Genomic DNA, 18585 nt, shown 5'->3' on the forward strand with positions numbered 1-18585 from the left:
TCTGAAACAAAAACAGAAAATAGTGGACAATCTCAGCAGGTCTGACAGCTTCTGGGGAGAGAGAAGGAAGCTGACGTCTCGAGTCTGGATGACTCTTTGTCAAAGCTGGAGAAAACTGGATGTAGGATGAGATTTATACTGTTGTTGTGTGTGTGTGTGTGTGTGTGGGGGGGGGGGGGGGGGGGGTTGGTCGTGGAACAGTGGGACAGGATAGAGGGCCAGCGATAAATGGAGATTGACAAATGGGCGGCAGATTAAAAAGGCAAAGGGAATGTAAATGTCTTGTCTTCCGTTAAAATGTGAATGGCTGGGATTAATTCCATCTCTCTTTTTTTCCATTTATTCTGCAGGACTCTATGCAGTTGAACCAGTACAAGCTGAAGACTGAGATCGGAAAGGTAATGCTCGATCTACGAGTTAACAATTCAAAGTTAATCTCAAGCCAACAGCAAGAGTTGGAAATGTAGCTCTCCGGGATCCCTAGTCTTCATGATGGATTGTTTTCAGATTGCAAACATTTTCTTTTACATTTGCTTTCTGGGTATGAGCAATGGTGCCCTGAGAAAGTGGTGGGGAAAACTTATACAGGGATTTAAGGGTCAACCACTCACTGTGCAATTGGAATGAAATACAGGCCAGGTTTTTCCAGATAGTCTGATCATTTTCTCTGGTGCCGACTCATAAATGTTACTGAATTCTGTTTGGCAACTTACTATATTCGAACTTGAACTCATCATTAGATGCTAATCTAATCATAGAAATTTAGATCAATTCCAAGAATGCAGAGAAACTAAGAAAATGGACACCAACAGATTCTGAACTGAAACAAACTCCCAACTGAAGTAGCAGATAGGGAGGAAACTCACCAGAACGAAAAAGCTCCAGAGTAGAGCTCGGAGACCTCTAGATAGCAGTGATCATAACATTATTAAATTTTGGGGCAGCACGGTGGCGCAGTGGATAGCACTGCTGTCTCACGGAGCCGAGGTCCCAGGTTCAATCCCGGCTCTGGGTCACTGTCCGTGTGGAGTTTGCACATTCTACCCGTGTCTGCGTAGGTTTCGTGCCCACAACCCAAAAGACGTGCAGGGTAGGTAGATTGACCACGCTAAATTTCCCCCTAATTGGAAAAAATGAACTGGGTGCTCTAAATTAAATTTTTAAAAAATAACGTTATTAAATTTTGCATTCAGTTAGAGGGAGAGAAGAGTGGGTCCAAGACTAGTATTTTAAACATTTTAAACTTAAATAAGTGCAATTATAAGGGCACGAAAGAGAACTAGCCAAAGTGAACTGGCAAGTTAGCTCGAGGGATAAGTCAATGGGGGGTCTTGTCGCACAGTGGGTAGCATCCGTCACACTGAGCCAGAATCTCTAAGTTTGAGACTAACCCCAGTACTTGATGGGCAAAGGAAGGTGTTTTTATAACACAACCAAAAACCTGAAAAATCCTTCCAACACATGCCAGTGGCTGGCAGTAAGAGCAGGAGAGACTGGTCTGCTCTTCTTGATGCCGAGAGTTGCCACATAAGCATCTGGCAACAGGCTAGTGACCTATTCAAGGAAAAAAACTAGCTACGGAGACAGATGAAAGTTTACCTTGTACACCACAAAGTGCGAGAAGAGAAATAACCGCAGTAGGTCAATAGAGGTGTAATGGCAGACATTTAAGAGGATATTTCAGAATGCACAGAGTAGATATACTCTAACAAGAAAGAAAAACCCCAAGGGGAGGACCAACATCCATGGTTAATTAAAAATTTAAAGATAGTATCTAACTTAAATTGACAAGTCTCTGGGTCCTGACGGACTTTATTGCAGGATCTTAAAAGAAGTGGCTGGGGAGATAGTTGATGCATTGGTTTCAATTTTCCAAAATTCCCCCGATTCAGGAAAAGTTGAAAAATAGCAAACATAACTCCTTTATTCAAAAGCAGATATCCACAGGCCAGTTAGCATAACATCTGTCACGGGGAAGATGTTGGTAGTTAGCATAACATCTGTCGCAGGGAAGATTTTGGAAGCTATTATTAAAGATGCCGTAGCAGCACACGTGGAAAAGATCAAGGCAATCGGGCAGAGTCAACATGGTTTTGTGAAAGGTAAATCATGCTTAATCGATTTGTTGGAATTCTTTGAAGAAGTAATTAACATGTGCTGTGGATAAAGGGGAACCGGTGGATGTACTGTACTTGGATTTCCAGAAAGAATTTGAAAAGATGACACATCAAAGGTTATTGCAGAGAATAAAAGCTCATGGCATAAGGGGTAAGGTAGAAGGAATGGTGTGCGACAGGGACCAGTGCTGGGAGCCTCAACTTTTACGATGTAGAGAAATGACTTGATGAAGGGACCAAGAGTATGGAAGCTACATTTGCTGATGATACAAAGATAGGGAGGAAAGTCAGTTGTGAAAAGGACATCAAGAAGTTACAAAAGGCTGTACAAAGGTTAAGTGTGTGGACAAAGATTTGAGCTATAAATCTGTCGATTTAAAGTCTGAGCTCATCCGAGACAGAGTTGCAGTGCGTGCTGCAGGCGATTCACTCTCTGATCTCCTACAAGTGAAATATGATCTTACCTTAAGACTGTCTGAGCTATATGAGCACACAGGACAATCCTAAGGGGGAGAGGGCACTACTCGCGGAAGAAACTAACCCTCAGTGCACCATATCAGGCCACAGAAACAGAAGGGCCATCGGGGTCAGGGTAATCAATTCCTGAACCATCCAGCTTGTCAAGGCTGCAAAATAAAGCCCCCTCACAGGAGAGATCAGTGTCCTTTGAGCACTGCCGAATGCTTCCAATGCAACTGACAGGGGCATACTGGTAAACTGTGCAAGTCAAAAACACAGCACCACAAAGACGTCCCAAACGTAATCCACAAGGTCGAGACTGAAAACCCTGAAAAAATACTACCATGCTTCTTGGGTTACATCAGGAGGGAAGTGTGGCATAAGTGGTTCGTCATTAGATTAGTAATCCAGGAACTCCGGGTAATCCGCTGGGGACCCGGGTTCAAATCTCACCATGGCAGATGGAATTAAAAGTCCAATGATTGTTGTAAAAACCCACCTGGTTTACAAATGTCCTTTAGGAAGGAAATCTGCCGCCCTTACCTACATGTGACTCCAGACCCAAAGGAACATGGTTTTTGTTTTTAAAAATAATTTTTATTGAAAAATGTTGAATTTATACAACAATAACGCACCATAGTAAAATACCAAAAATAACAATAATATTAGCAATCATAAACATTCGCCCCACCCCCATGCACAACACAGCATTTTAACAACAATGCAAATTAACACAATATAAAGTTACAGAATAGAAACTACAATAAGGGACACCCCCCCCCCCCCCCCCCCCCCCCCCCCCGCTCCCCCTGGGTTGCTGCTGCTATTGACCAAGATACCTATCTTTGCGCCAGGAAGTCCAGAAAAGGCTGCCATCGTTTATAGAACCCTTGTATTGATCCTCTCAGGGCAAATTTGACCCTTTCCAGTTTTATAAATCCCGCCATGTCACTGATCCAGGTCTCCACACTTGGGGGCCTTGCATCCTTCCACTGTAGCAGGATCCTTCGACGGGCTACTAGGGACGCAAAGGCCAGGACACCGGCCTCTTTCGCCTCCTGCACTCCCGGCTCTACCGCAACTCCAAAAATCGCGAGTCCCCACCCTGGTTTGACCCTGGATCCAACCACCCTCGACACCTTCCCCGCCACCCCCTTCCAGAATTCTTCCAGTACTGGGCATGCCCAGAACATATGGGCATGGTTCGCTGGACTCCCCGAACATCTGGTGCACCTATCCTCACACCCAAAGAACCTACTCATCCTAGTCCCGGACATGTGGGCCCGGTGCAGCACCTTAAATTGGATGAGACTAAGCCTCGCACATGAGGAGGAAGAGTTGACTCTCTCCAAGGCATCCGCCCAAGTCCCGTCCTCTATCTGCTCCCCGAGTTCCTCCTCCCATTTAGCCTTCAGCTCCTCCACTGACGACTCCTCCACCTCCTGCATTACCTTATAGATGTCAGACACCTTCCCCTCTCCGACCCACACTCCCCAAAGCACTCTGTCCATCGTCCCCTGCGAGGGCAGCAAAGGGAATTCCTCTACCTGTCGCCTAGCAAACGCCTTTACCTGCAAGTATCTGAACATGTTCCCTTGGGGAAGGCCAAATTTATCTTCCAGTTCCCCCAGGCCCGCAAACCTCCCGCCAATAAACAGGTCCCTCAATTTGCTGATGCCCGCCCTTTGCCACCCCCTAAATCCCCCATCCTTGTTCCCCGGGATGAACCGATGGTTGCCACCCAGTGGAGCCTCCATCGAGCCCCCTGTTTCCCCCCTATGCCGCCTCCACTGTCCCCAGATTCTTAGGGTCGCCGCCACCACCGGTAAACCTCTTAGGGGAGAGCGGCAACGGTGCCGTTACCATGGCACCCAGGCTCGTACCTCTACATGACGCCATCTCCATTCTTTTCCACGCCGCCCCTCCCCCCCTCCATCACCCATTTACGCACCATTGACACATTGGCCGCCCAAAAGTACCCCAGAAGGTTGGGCAGCGCCAGCCCGCCTCTATCCCTCCCTCGCTCCAGGAACACCCTCTTCACTCTCGGAGTCCCATGCGCCCACACAAAGCTCAGAATGCTGCTAGTCACTCTCCTAAAGAAGGCCCTGGGGATAAAGATGGGCAGGCACTGAAAGAGGAACAAGAACCTCGGAAGCACCGTCATTTTGACGGACTGTACCCTCCCCGCCAACGATAATGGCAGCATGTCCCACCTCTTGAACTCCTCCTCCATCTGATCTACAAGTCTGGTGAAATTATGCTTGTGAAGAGTCCCCCAGTCCCTGGCCACCTGCACCCCCAGGTACCTAAAGCTCTCCCCTGCCCGCCTAAGCGGGAGCCTACCAATTCCTTCCTCCTGGTCTCCAGGGTGCACCACAAACACCTCACTCTTGCCTAAATTTAATTTATAACCTGAAAAGGTCCCAAACTCAGCTAGCAGCTCCATCACCCCCGGCATCCCTCCCACCGGGTCCGCCACATACAGTAACAGGTCATCGGCATACAACGACACCCTATGTTCCTCTCCACCTCGCACCAAGCCTCTCCACCTCTCTGAATCCCTCAACGCCATCGCCAGCGGCTCGATTGCCAGTGCAAACAACAAGGGGGACAGGGGGCAACCCTGCCTGGTCCCTCGGTAAAGCCGGAAGTACTCCGACCTCCTCCTATTCGTGGTCATGCACGCCATCGGGGCCTCATATAGCAGCCTTACCCATCTAATGAACCCTTCACCAAATCCAAACCTCCCCAACACCTCCCATAAGTACCCCCACACCACTCTATCGAAGGCCTTCTCTGCATCCAGCGCCACCACTATCTCTGCCTCCCCCTCAATCGCCGGCATCATGATGACATTCAACAATCTCCGCACATTCGTGTTCAGCTGCCTTCCCTTCACAAAACCTGTCTGGTCCTCGTGCACAACCCCTGGCACACAGTCCTCTATCCTGGTGGCCAGGATTTTTGCCAGCACCTTAGCATCCACGTTGAGGAGAGATATGGGCCTGTATGAACCACACTGCTGGGGTCCTTGTCCCTCTTTAAAATTAACGAGATCAGCGCCCGTGACATCGTCGGGGGCAAAGTCCCCCCTTCCCACGCTTCGTTGAGTGTCCGCACCAGCAAGGGGCCCACTAGGTCCACAAACTTTTTATAAAATTCCACCGGGAACCCATCCGGCCCCGGTGCCTTCCCTGACTGCATCTGCCCGATCCCCTTAACTAGCTCCTCCAGCTCAATCGGTGCACCCAGCCCCTCCACCTTCTCCTCCTGCACCTTCGGGAAAGAAAGCCCGTCAAGGAACCTCTCCATTCCCCTCCTCTCCCCCGTTGGCTCCGACCGGTACAGTTCCCCGTAAAAGTCCTTGAAGACCTCATTCACCTCTACCCCCTTCCGCACCACATTCCCACTCTTGTCTCTCACTCCAGCAATTTCCTTAGCCGCATCCCGCTTGCGGAGCTGATGAGCCAGCATCATACTCGCCTTTTCACCATGTTCGTACACTGCCCCTTGTGCCTTCCTCCACTGTGCCTCCGCCGTTCTAGTGGTCAGCAAATCAAATTTAGCCTGCAGGCTGCGCCTCTCCCCCAACAGTCCCTCCTCTGGTGCCTCTGCATACCTCCTGTCCACCTCCAGCATCTTTCCCACCAGTCTATCCCTCTCACTCCTCTCCCTCCTCTCCCTGTGTGCCCGGATGGATATCAGCTCCCCACGAATCACTGCCTTCAGGGCTTCCCAGACCATCCCCACCTGAACCTCCTCTGTATCATTCACCTCGAGGTACGCCTCAATACTTGCCCAGACCCTCCTACACACCTCCTCCTCCGCCAACAACCCCACATCCAACCGCCAGAACGGGCTCTGGTTCCGCACCTCCCCCATCTCCAACTCTATCCAATGCGGAGCGTGGTCGGAGATTGCAATGGCCGAATACTCGGCCTCCTCCACTCTCGGAATCAGTCCCCTACTCACCACGAAGAAATCTATCCGAGAGTAGACCCTATGTACGTGGGAGAAGAAAGAGTACTCGCGTGCCCTCGGCCTCACAAACCTCCATGGAGCCACCCCACCCATCTGGTCCATAAACCCTCTCAGTACCTTGGCCGCCGCCGGCCTCCTACCCGTCCTAGAGCTGGACCGATCCATTGAAGGATCCAACACCGTATTAAAGTCCCCTACCCATGATCAGACTTCCCGCCTCCAGATCCGGGACCCGTCCCAACATACGCCTTATAAAGCCCGCATCGTCCCAATTTGGGGCATACACACTAGCCAGTACCAACTTCTCTCCTTGTAGCCTGCCCCTAACCATGACATACCTACCCCCCTTGTCCGCCACCACCTCCGATGCCTCAAACAACACATTTTTCCCCACCAGAATCGCCACTCCCCGGTTCTTCACATCCAACCCAGAGTGGAAAACCTGCCCCACCCATCCCTTCCTCAGGCGGACCTGGTCCGCCACCTTCAGGTGGGTCTCCTGAAGCATTGCCACATCTGCCTTTAGCCCCTTCAGATGAGCCAGTACCCTCGACCGCTTCACTGGCCCATTCAACCCTCTCGCATTCCAGGTGACCAACCGGATCAGAGGGCGTCCCAGCCCCCCTCCCATGTCGACTAGCCATAGCCCGTCGACTGCCCGCCCCAGGCCAGCACCCCCTGCCCGACCCAGTTCCCACGGCGACAACACCTCACCTCTGTCCCCCCAGCCCCCATCAGCTCCTTCCTGACCCTACCAGCAGCAACCCGGTATTCCCCTTTCCCCCCCTCCCTTCCCCCCCAGGCTAGGAACCCTCCTAGCCGCGAACCGTCCTCCATTGTACTTCCGTGGGTCAGCTAACTTCTGCTGACCCCGGAAACTCCCGCCAATAACCCGACCCCTCCCAAAGTGGGATCATCCCCCAATCTATCCCTCCTCCAGGCACCGCTCCAGCGCTGGGAAGAACTCGCCTCCCCCCGTCACAGTCTCCGCCCCCCAGCCCCGCAGCGCGGGAAACCAGAGGAAAGCCCGCGCTTTCGCACTGCCCCACCACACCCTTCTGATGCAGCTCCCAAATACCAGCCCCACTCCATGCCCCCAACCCGACATAGAATACAACAAACCCCCCCGACCCGCCCCGCAAGATACACAACTCGAACAGTGCCCCACAGCAAAACAAAACATAGCAGAACACCCCCGTAAATAACCATATCAAAATTGTAAAAGTACAAAACAAAAGAGAACACAGCAACAGCAGAATCCAGCACTAAAATATTACAACCGACCCCGCAACCCCCAACCCCTAGTTCAAGTCCAGTTTCTCCATCCGCACGAAGGCCTCCTCCGGGGAATCGAAATAATAGTGCCGGTCCGAATAAGTTACCCACAGGCGCGCGGGCTGCAACATTCCGAACTTTATCTTTTGCCTGTAAAGCACCTCCTTCTTCCGATTAAATCCGGACCGCCGCTTAGCCACCTCCGCACTCCAATCCTGGTAGATCCGTACTACCCCATTCTCCCACTTGCTGCTCTTCACCTTCTTGGCCCAGCGCAGCACACACTCCCGATCACTGAACCGGTGGAACCTCACCAGCACCGCACGCGGGGGTTCATTCTCCTTAGGCCTCCTGGCCAGCACCCTGTGCGCTCCCTCCAGCTCCAAGGGCAGATGGAAAGACCCGGCCCCCACTAGCGAGTTCAGCATTATAGCCACGTAGTTTGTCAGGTCCGACCCCCCCCCCCCCAACCCCTCCGCAAGGCCCAAGATCCGCAGGTTTTTCCGCCTCATGCGGTGATCAAGCTCCTCGAAGCGTTCCTGCCACTTCTTGTGGAGTGCCTCGTGCCCCTCCACCTTACTCACGAGGACCACGGCCTCCTCCTCTCGTTCAGTGGCCTGTGTCTGCAACTCCTTGATGGCAGCACCCTGGGTGGTCTGAATCTCTGACCGCCTTCTGTTTGTTTCCTGCAGAGAGCTCAGCACCTCAGCTTTGAAGTTTGTGAAGCAGCGCATGAGAGCTGCTAGTTGCTCTTGGGCCCACAGCCTATACTCCTCTGGAGCTCTGCCAGCGGCCATCTTAGATCCCTTCCCCCGTTTTTTCTGGGGAGCTGCTGCTGTTTTTTCCCCCTTTCCACTCCGAGTTCGAGTCATGAACTGCGGGGAAAGTCGTTCAGCACACCTTCCCCCACCGGGAGACGTCGAAAAATGTCCGTTTTGGGCTCTAAAAAGAGCCTAAAAGTCCGTTTAAACTGGGAGCTCCCAAATGTGTGGCTTCCTACGTCATCACAGCCACCGGAAGTCCCCAAAGGAACATGTTGACTCTTAAAATGTCCTCAGAGATGGGTAATCCCATGAACAAATTTAAAAAAAAAGAAAATGTGGCCCTTCATTTTGGAACTCTGACATCTTGGTAAATGCTCAGCTAACAAATTTCAAATTAGAGTCAGATGCCAGGTATGACAGTCCAGTTAGATGAGGAACCATGACTTGAAGGCCCTTGAATTCGAATGACAGACTCTCCACTTTATGGAGCAGGTGGAATACGACACCTAGTCATTGGCATGAAGTAACTAAAGTAGCTCTACATCCATGGCATAAAGACTTGGGGAGGGTCTGGTGCATACATGGTTAATGTCGGACTGAGTACAGTAAAGTCGCAATAGTCCCGATGTCCATAGTCTGCTTTGCCCTTTGAGGGGGAATGCTGACTGGTGGTGGTTTAACATGAGGGTCACAAAACCTCAGATGAGAGGCAAGGTTGAGAAGGATGGGTCTTCATGAATAACCTCAGCCGGTATGGGAATTGAACCCGCACTGTTGGCCTTGCTCTGCATCATGAACCAACCGTCCAGCCAACTGAGCAAAATGGGCCCCACTGAGTATTGTACCACCCACACAATGATGAAATACAGCACGTGACCCAGGGCCAGGGCCAGTCTAGAGATGGACATCAATGTGCAAAGATCCAGGATGGAGTCAGCTCCATACCGGTATCTTCTACTGCATACATGTGTACAGTTATGAGTTGTTAATAAAGACTTGCTGTTAATAAACTCAAGACCACAAAGTCTACTTCATAGTGTCTGAAGCAGGATTTTTCAGCTGGAGCTCATGCGATAAAGACCTTACAGCAGGGGTGGGCAAACTACGGCCCGCGGGCCGCATGCGGCCCGCCAAAGGTATTTCTGTGGCCCACCAAGTTATTAAAAAAAAAGTTTAAAAAAAATTTTTTTTTTTTTTTTTTTAATTTTTTTTTAAGGTTAATGGGGGGGGGGCTGTTGGGTTACTTACTGGTATAGGGTGGATACGTTGACTGGAGTAGGGTGATCATTGCTCGGCACAACGTCGAGGGCCGAAGGGCCTGTTCTGTGCTGTACTGTTCTATGTTCTATATGAGGCGCCCAGAATCATAACCGGGTGAAGTAATTATTTTACTTAATATACTATGCGGCCCTTTGTGAATTGTGAATTTCTGAATGTGGCCCTTGCACGGAAAAGTTTGCCCACCCCTGCCTTACAGCATGGATATAAAATTAACTGAGGGACAGGAAACAGAGCAGTGGTGGACAGTTGCTTTTCAGAATGGACAACGGTTTACAGTGGTTTCCACGTGGCTCAGTGTGGGGTGCCCTGCTTTCCTTAACTTGTAGTGATGATTGAGACTTGGGTGTACAGGGCACAATTACAACATTTACAGATGACACAAAATTGGAAATAAAGTGAACGGTGAGGAGGATAGTGCAGAACTTCAAAAGGAAAGGGACATGTTGGTGGAGTGGGCGGGCAAGTGACATTTAATGTGGAGAAGTGGGATTTACTTTCGTGGAAAGAACGGAGAGCGATAAATTATGCGCAAATCATTGAAGGTGGCAGGGCAAGGTAATAATGCAGACAGCATCCTGGGCTTTATAAATAAAGGCATAGAAACAAAAGCAAGCAATAAACCTTTCTAAAACACTGCTTTGACCTCAACTGGAGTAAAATAATAATCTTTATTGCCTCAAGTAGGCTTACGTTAACACTGCAATGAAGTTATTGTGGAAATTCCCTAGTCACCACATTCCTGCGCCTGTTCGTGAGGGAGAATTCAGAATGACCAATTCACCTAACAGCACGTCCTTCGGGACTTGTGGGAGGAAACCGGAGCACCCGGCGGAAACCCATGCAGACACAAGGAGACCGTGCAGACTTCTCACAGAAGTCCAACCGGGAATCGAACCTGGGACCGTGGCGCTGTGAAGCCACAGTGCTAATCACTGTGCTACCGTGCTGCCCCAGTTCTAGGCGCCACACTTCAGGGAGGATGTGAAGGCTTTAGAAAGGGAGCAGAAAGGATTTACAGAAATTGTTGCAGGGATGATTTTCTCCCCGTGTCTGTGTGGGTTTCCTCCGGGTCCTCTGGTTTCCTCTCACAGTCCAAAGATGTTCAGGTTAGGTGGTTTGGCCATGATAAATTTCCCCTTAGTGTTCAAAGATGTGCAGGTTCGGTGGGATTATGAGGATAGGGTGGGGGAGTGGGCCGAAATAGGTTGCTCTTTCAGAGGGTTGGTTCAGAATTGATGGGCTGAATGGCCTCCTTCTGCGCTGTAGGAATGGGATGGTCCTATGGTTCTAGGATGAGGGAGTTCAGTCACATGAATAGATTGGAGTAACTGAGGTTGTTCTCATTCAAGAAGAAGTTAAGAGGATATTTGGTATAGGTGTTCGAAACCATGTGGGGGTCAGGAAAGGCGAGATAGAAAGAAACTGTTCTCATTGATGGAAGAAGAGCCGAAACCAGAGGACATTTGTATGAGGTGAACTAAAGGACCAAAACTGAAACAAGGAATTTATTTTTCAAGACACGAGTGGTTAGGATCTGGAATGTATTGCTTGAGAATATGGTGTAAGCAGGTTCACACAGCGAGTGGTTAGGATCTGGACTGTACTGTCTGAGAGTGGGGTGGAGGCAGATTCACACAGCGAGTAGTTAGGATCTGGAATGTACTGTCTGAGAGTGGGGTGGAGGCAGATTCACACAGCGAGTGGTTAGGATCTGGACTGTACTGTCTGAGAGTGGGGTGGAGGCAGATTCACACAGCGAGTAGTTAGGATCTGGACTGTACTGTCTGAGAGTGTGGTGGAGGCTGATTCACACAGCGAGTGGTTAGGATCTGGAATGCACTCTCTGAGAGTGTGGTGGAGGTAGGCTCCATGATGGCTTTCCAAAGGAAATATGCAAGGCTATGAAAATCGGGCTGGGGAGCTGGACGAGCTGATTCGTATTTGCAGAGAGCCAGCAAGGACATAACAGGCTGAATGGCCTCTTTCTGTGCTGTCACCATTCTGTGATTCTATTCCACAATTCTATGATTCTGAGAACAGGGTAAAGGAATTTCCTGGGCCTTATTTTCTGTGAGACAGAAGTCCAAAGATGTGCAGGTTAGGCGGATTGAACATTCTGAATTCTCCCTCCGTGTACCTAAACAGGCGCTGGAATGTGGCGACTAGGGGCTTTTCACAGTATCTTCATTGCTGTGTTAATGTCAGCCTACTTACATAGAATTTACAGTGCAGAAGGAGGCCGTTCGGCCCATCGAGTCTGTACCGGCTCTTGCAAAGAGCATCCTACCCAAGGTCAACACCTCCACCCTATCCCCATAACCCAGTAGCCCCACCCAACACTAAGGGCAATTTTGGACACTAAGGGCAATTTATCATGGCCAATCCACCTAATCTGCACATCTTTGGACTGTGGGAGGAAACCGGAGCACCCGGAGGAAACCCACGCACACACGGGGAGGATGACAATACACTTGTGACAATAATAAAGATTATTATTATTATTCGCGTCCTGGCTTAATTCCCAGTCCTTCCAGTGTTTCGGGCCTGTGAGTGATGAAGGAATTGCACTCCGAAAGCTAGTGATTGGACTTTAACCTGATCTTGCTTTTAAATATCACATCAAACAAAAAATCTTTTCCTACGTATGGTTGAAATTTACATGTTTTTGAGCATCTTTCCTCTTTGAGTGTACTGTTTACAATTCTGCTTATCAATGACTAATGTGGTCTCTGGATCATTGACAGGGCTCCTATGGCGTTGTGAAGCTGGCGTACAATGAAAATGACGACAAGCATTATGTGAGTAAACGAGCAATTCACCTCTTTGATGGCAGTCAATGATTGATTTAGCAGGGATGCTCTTGAGGCAGCCTTTTGGCTGGGAGTGAGGTGGATGTTCTTGTCTGGTGTGAACAGGATGGCAGCAGCCTTACTGTCCAGTGCTGTTTGTTACCACGGCCATTTTGAAAAGGGCCCTAGCAGTAAAAAGTGTCTGTCATGGTTTCAGCCACAGGCCCCATGTTAAAACAGGAACCAGGGACGTACAACATAAAATAATATCTTCACTGCTGCATTTTGCTCATTCCAATCCGTTCTACAAGTGACGGGTGGAAAGAAAAACAAAATCTTTTTTTAAAAAATGTTTTTATTAAAGCTTTTTCAAACAGAATTTTTACATAACTAATAACAGGAAAATAAATGTAAAAATATTTAACAAAACTAGGTGGCTGTTGTCATTATACAAAAAGAAAATATACATTAATTAGACAGTTCCCCCACCTGAACCCCCCCCCCCCCCCCCCCCCCGATTGCAGCTGCTGCTGACATTTTACCGCTCCCCTAGAAAGTCAAGGAAAGGTTGCCTCCGTCGGGAGAATCCCAGCCTGGAGCGAATAAAGTTCGCCTTGAGAGGGTCCTTGCTGGGGTTCTCTCGGCGGTGGCAACCTTTCCTTGACTTTCTAGGGGAGCAGTAAAGTGTCAGCAGCAGCAGCAAGTGGGGGGTCCCGTAATAATCCTGTTCACCCGCTTGAAGAAGGATTTGGGGATGAAGATGGGAAGGCAATGAAAAACTAACAGGAATCTGGGGAGAACCATCATATTCACAGTCTGCACCCTTCCTGCCAGGGAAAGCGGGAGCATGTCCCACCTTTTAAAGTCTCCCTTCATCTGCTCTACAAGCCGCGATAAATTGAGCCTGTGTAGGGCATCCCAGTTCCTAGCCACCTGTATACCTAAATAACGAAAGCTCCTCTCCACCATCTTGAGCGGGAGCTCCCCCAGTCTCCTCTCCTGACCCCTAGCATGGATTACAAATAGCTCACTTTTCCCCACGTTCAACTTGTACCCCGAGAAGCTCACAAAGTCACTTAGGATCCACATGAACCCCTATCCCCTCAATCGGGTCCGAAATATACAATAGCAGGTTGTCTGCGTAGAGGGAAACCCAGTGCTCCCCCCCGCCCTTCCCCCCGGACCAGACCCTCCAGTTCCTTGAAGTCCTCAGCGCTATGGCCAATGGCTTGATTACCAGGGCAAATAGTAACGGGGATAGGGGGCACCCCTGCCTCGTCCCTCAACGCAGTCTAAAATACTCTGACCTCAGCCGGTTCGTGGATACACTTGCTACGGGGGCCTGATACAATAACTTGACACATCCTATGAATCCCCCACCAAATCCAAACCTACCTAACAATTCCCACATGTACTCCCATTCCACCCTGTCAAAGGCTTTCCATTGCAGCCACTACTTCTGCGTCTCCTCCTTCTGAGGGCGTCATAATAATATTCAGGAGCCTCCTCACATTTGTGTACAATTGTCTGCCCTTGACGAAACCCGTCTGGTCCTCCTCAATCACTCCCGGGACACAGTCCACTATTCTGGTAGCCAAAATTTTTGCCAGCAGTTTGGCATCCACATTCAGGAACGATATGGGCCTGTAGGACCCAGTGAAGCGGATCCTTCTCCCTCTTCAAAATGAGCGAGATCAATGCCTGCGCCATCGTCGGGGGGAGGGTTCCTCTCTCCTTTGCCTCGTTAAAGGTTCTTAGCAGGAGTGGGACTCGGAGCCTTACCCTCCTTATCTCTCACTCCCCCGATCTCCCTGGCCGCCTCTCTCCTGCGAAGTTGGTGCGCCAGCATCCTACTTGCTTTCCCCCATACTCGTAGACTGCCCCCTTCACCTTCCTCAGCTGTGCCTCCGCCTTCCCAGTGGTCAACAAATCGAACTCCGCCTGCAATCTCCGGCGCTCCTTTAGCAGCCCTTCTCGGGGGATTCCGCGTACTTCCTGTCTACTCTAAGTATCTCTCCCACCAGCCTCTCCCTGTCTGCCCTCTCCCTCTTCTCTCTGTGGAACCTAATGGAGGTTAACTCCCCTCTGATGACGGCCTTCATAGCCTCCCAGACCATTGTTGCTGTTACCTCCCCTGTGTCATTCGTTATCACATAGTTCTGAATGCTCCTCCTTATCCGCCCACACACCTCTTCATCCGCTAGCAGTCCCACATCCATTCTCCAGAGAGGGCGCTGCCCTCGCTCCGCCCCCAGTCGCAGGTCCACCCAGTGCGGGGCATGGTACCCCCCCCCCCCCCCCCCCCCCCCCCCGCCAATGATCAAGTTACTTGACTCCAAGTCTGGGATTTTACCCAACATACGTCTCATGAATTCCACGTCATCCCAGTTCGGGGCATCCCAGTTCACTAACACCACCCGGGCCCCCTCCAACTTGCCACTCACCATTATGTACCTGCCCCCCCTTGTCTGCCACAATGCTCCCTGCCTCGAATGCCACCCGTTTACTAACCAGAATTGCCACCCCTCTGGTCTTCGAGTCCAGCCCCGAATGGAACACCTGGCCCACCCATCCCTTCCTTAACCTCGTTTGGTCAGCGGGTTTTAAGTGCGTCTCCTGAAGCATGGCCACGTCCGCCTTTAATCCCTTTAAATGCGAGAACACGCGGGCCCTTTTGACCGGCCGTTCAGACCCCTCACATTCCACGTGATCAGCCTGGACTGGGGGGGGGGGGGGGTTGACCCTCCCCTCCCCTCCCTGATGACTAGCCAACTCCCTTTTTTGGCCAGCCACGTGCCCGTCCCCCCCCCCCCCCCCCCCCCCCGCTCACTCCAGCCCTCCCGCTGGAGGCCCCCCCAACCCGATTCTCCAACCGTCCCCAACAGTTGGCTCCCCGTCAGTCAGCAAAGCAGCACCCCTTCCCCCCCCCCCCCCAACCCCCCCCCCCCCCATGCCAAGCACCCGCTTAGCACTGATTTCCCCCTAATTACGCTTCCGTAAGTCAGCTGACCCCAGCCGCTCCCGCCTCTATCTCCAAACTTACTATTGTCTCCTCCTTCGGCCTCACAGGGTAAGAGGGCAAGAGCCATCCAGAGTCTTCCCGTGCAACGAAAAACACAACCCGGGTGTTACCCTGCGCCGAGAGAAACACAGAATTAAAAAAAGGGAAATACCCCAGAAAAAGAAAAGTAAACAACTTAAAATTCTACTGCGAATCTTATATCAGGCCAACAACCGGTTACACATCCCGACAGAGTGTTTCACCCAAGTGCAGCTGCCCCTTAGTTCGAGTCCAGCTTTTCATGTTTAATAAATGTCCACGTCTCGTCCAGCGTATCAAAGTAATGGTGCCTGTCCTTGTACGTTACCCAAAGCCTCGCCGGATGCAGAAGCCCGAACTTCACCCCTTTGCTGTGGAGGACCGCCTTAGCCCGGTTGAATCCAGCACGCCTCTTGGCCAGTTCAGCTCCCAAGTCCTGGTATATGCGAATCTCACCATTCTCCCACTTACTGCTCCGCTCCTTCTTTGCCCAGCGCAAGACAGGCTCCCTGTCTGAAGCGATGGAACCTTATCACCATCGCCCCGGCGGTTCATTTGTCCTAGGCTTCCTCGTGAGGACTCTATGCGCCCCGTCCAGTTCCAAGGGCCGTGGGAAGGCCCCCGCGCCCATCAGCGTCCCCAGCATTGTGGTCACATATGTGCTCGCGTCTGCCCCCTCCGCAACTTCAGGGCGGCCCAGAATCCGCAGGTTGTGAGTCCTGGACCTATACTCGAGGTCATCCAGTCTCTCCTGCCATCTCTTGTGCAGGGCCTCATGCGCCTCCACTCTGACCACCAGGCCGAGGATCTCGTCATCATTCTCAGATACCTTCCTCTCCACCTCTTTAATCGCCTTCTCCTGGACCTTCTGAGTCTCCACCATCTTTTCCATGGAGGCCTTCATAGGAGCCAGCATCTCCGTCTTCAGCCCTGCAAAGCAGCTTCTCAAAAACTCTTGCTGCTCTCTCGACCACTGGGCTGCTTGGTCGGCGCCGGCCGCCATTTTGTCCTCCTGGACCCGCTCCGCTCGCTTCCCCGCAATCGCTCTTTTAACGACCCCGCTCCTGGTTCCCTCCATGCAGCAGTGGGGGGGGGGAACCTCTCCAGCGTCCTTTGCCACGCCGGGAATCACTGCCAAAGTGCCGTTGCCGCTCCGTTAAAGGCCTGAAACGCTGATCCCGGCGGGAACTGCCGTGTGCGCGACCCATTCGGACATGGCCGCAGCCGGAAGTCCCAAAGAAAAACCAAATCAACAAGAGAAAATGTTGTCCCCAGGGGAGCAGGAGCAGGTAAATCCAGAAAAGGTATTTCTACGGGCGAGCGAGTCAGTTAGTAGAGGCACCACCCAAAGAATGAAGAAAAAGGTTAGCGTTTTTGCTGTTAGTTGTCTTTTCAGCCAGCATACAGAATCTGGGAAGAGGAGCTTTGCCCACCAGGTGTGATTGTGGATCTGGAAATCCAAAGAAAGGCGGAGGCAAGGACTTCCCATACATCACACAAAGCTAAGGGCCAGGTGCTGACAGGTAATCACTGTAGAATTCCAGCCCCTGTCTCTGGGATCCATTGCTTTCACTTTCAGCAATCCTGAGAATTCCCTAAAGTATTGGCCCCATGGACCTATCAGTTTAAAATAGAAAGAGACAGGAAATAGTCAACACATCAGGCAGCATCTGTTGAGATCTGCAGTATTTTGTTTTCATTATAGAACCTATTCCATTCCTCCTTTTGTTTCAGTGAAGACAAGGGAGAAGAGATCCTTGAATGGTTCAGGTATTCCGGCCTGCCGGCCGCAAGTTGGATATTCCTGGTCCTACTCCAGGGTTTATTGGATCATAAACCCCCAACAGCACCTTCTTCTCAATTCTAAGCCGGAACCGATGGCTAGCTGCTAGCAGAGGAGGAAAGGCCAAGATTGGAGCTCACCCTTTTATTTTAAGAGTTTCATTATCATAGAATCCCTATAGTGCAGGAGGAGGCCATTTGGCCCATCGTATCTGCACCGAACATCCGAAAGAGCGCCCTACCTAGGCCCACTCCTCCCCCACCCCTATCCCCACGAATTGCTCACAGCCAATCCACCTAACCTGCACATGGTTACTGAAGGGTTGAGTTGTACGGCAACAAAAAATTAGTCAACCTCTGGGGAAGTGGTTTATCTGACTGCTTTTATGTGGAGTTCTTCGAAGCCCATTCAGCCAGACCGTTTGACACTGAGTGCTCATAGAGTCCCTACAGTGCAGAAGGAGGCCATTCGGCCCATTGATTCCACATCGACCCTCTGAAAGAGCATCCTAGCTAGGTTCAATTGCTATCCCCGTAACCACACCAGGGTCAATTTAACACGGCCATTCCACCTAACCTGCATAACTTTGGACTGTGGGAGAAAATCGGAGGAAACCCATGCAGACACGGGGAGCACGTGCAGACTCCACACAGTCACCCAAGGTCAGAATTGAACCTGGGTCCCTGGTGCTGTGAGGCAGCAGTGCTAACCACTGTCTCACCGTGCTGTCCATTAATTTTATGAACCTCCTATTTAATAACTGACAGATCCCACATGGAATTATTTCTGTTGTCAAATGAAATCCTGCTTAATAAGAACGAGGGTTTATTTCACTTGGTGCATGATGTATTATTCTGTTGCCAAGGTGATCTGAGAGTAAATAGCCTGCCTTTATAGAGGCTTAACCTCCAGATTCTGGAAATAGATAACTTTGAACGTCAGCTTAGGTACACGTGTGCAAGCACAGTATTGTGAACGCTATAAAGAGTCCAACACAAGTTTGTGAATCAAACAAAACTAAACATTATTTGCACAAATATTTACACAGCACCAGTGGTTCACCACTGGTCTTCTCTCTGCAGCTGGTAACTAA

At 50.7% G+C, this 18585-nt stretch overlaps 1 protein-coding gene across 1 annotated transcript in view; it reads left to right on the plus strand.

Moving 5' to 3' along the window:
• Positions 1–18585, plus strand: part of camkk1a (calcium/calmodulin-dependent protein kinase kinase 1, alpha a) — a 123257-nt gene that overhangs the window by 53977 nt on the left and 50695 nt on the right. Inside the window, exons 3-4 of the mRNA XM_038813088.1 lie at positions 351–398; positions 12625–12678. Coding sequence (XP_038669016.1) covers positions 351–398; positions 12625–12678 — 102 coding nt within the window. The remainder of the gene's footprint in view (positions 1–350; positions 399–12624; positions 12679–18585) is intronic.

The sequence above is a fragment of the Scyliorhinus canicula genome, chromosome 12 (genome assembly GCF_902713615.1).
Source record: "Scyliorhinus canicula chromosome 12, sScyCan1.1, whole genome shotgun sequence".
Lineage (NCBI taxonomy): Eukaryota > Metazoa > Chordata > Chondrichthyes > Carcharhiniformes > Scyliorhinidae > Scyliorhinus > Scyliorhinus canicula.